The sequence below is a fragment of the Puntigrus tetrazona genome, chromosome 4 (genome assembly GCF_018831695.1).
Source record: "Puntigrus tetrazona isolate hp1 chromosome 4, ASM1883169v1, whole genome shotgun sequence".
In the NCBI taxonomy this organism is placed as follows: Eukaryota; Metazoa; Chordata; class Actinopteri; order Cypriniformes; family Cyprinidae; genus Puntigrus; species Puntigrus tetrazona.
In genome coordinates, this window is record NC_056702.1 from 20,515,415 (window position 1) to 20,516,487 (window position 1,073).

General features: G+C 36.3%; 1 protein-coding gene across 1 annotated transcript in view; it reads left to right on the forward strand.

Annotated features, from left to right (window-relative positions):
* Positions 1 to 215, forward strand: part of LOC122342276 (protein NLRC3-like) — a 10,219-nt gene extending 10,004 nt beyond the window's left edge. Inside the window, exon 9 of the mRNA XM_043236074.1 lies at positions 184 to 215. Coding sequence (XP_043092009.1) covers positions 184 to 215 — 32 coding nt within the window. The remainder of the gene's footprint in view (positions 1 to 183) is intronic.
* The last annotated feature ends 858 nt before the right edge of the window (positions 216 to 1,073 follow it).

Below are 1,073 nucleotides of genomic sequence, written 5' to 3' on the forward strand. Positions count from 1 at the left end.
TGATCTTAATCAAGTTCAGTCAAAAGGAAGCACAAACATGAAGTCCACATCCCGATTGGGCTTTTCCTTTCCTGCCCAGTCCAAAATGAACTTCTCATGCAACAGACGGTTTCTTCTCCGATTCCAGCTGATGCCTTTGGTAAGAGCAGTCTTAATCTGGTTTTTCTTTTTCTCTTCTTCTAGTCTTCTTCTCCCCACATCCTGGTTCAGGGTGAGGCTTTTTAAAGATGTCATTACAGTTGATCAAGGTGTCTTAGAGTGTTTTGTTTCTCCATCTGTAAAACCTCATGTTCTTTCATTCACCCTCTCGTTTTCTCCCCATGATGTAGAGCTGTGTGTATATCCTGTTTAGGAAGGCTTATTATCTTGTAGTTTAAATCCTTCACATAATCTCTCATACTTATTCTTCATGTTAGTTTTGTGTTGGTCTTTAACTCTCTGTAGTTTATCATCTACTTTTTGGCAAGATTCCTTCTGCCAGTCTCTGGTCTGACAATCTCTGGTTCACACAAAATAAACGCAGAAGAACGACACAAAGACTGGAATGAGAGCATGAGCAGCACACTATCTTCTAGGCAAAGGGGTGTGTCATTTATAAAAACAAGTTAAGACTCAATCAACTCTTACTAGCCCTATGTTTATGGCAGAAATTAAACAAGATCAGCTAGAATGAGCTTTAGTGATTTGGTTGTTTGTTGATTAAACTCTCCACAAATTAATTAACATGGACCATAGAACCTAATAACAGATGTGATCAGACAACATTAAAGAAAACTTCCTCAAATTCTAAAAGTTAATGGCTATATATATATATATATATATATATGTAAAATAAAAATTGTTTTCCTAATGTTCTTGCTTTCTTTGGATGACCAGCCTGACCCCTCCCAGCCTCATCCAATAACTTTTTAAATTTACAGTATAGCATCAGTATACTGTACTATATACTGATAGATAACACTATTGTTTGTAGTGATCAGAACCATCCATTATTATTCAAGTCTGATCTTTTCTGACGCAGATTTAGTTTACTAGTGAAATTGGTTGTTGGGTACAGTTTGCACTGGTTTTGA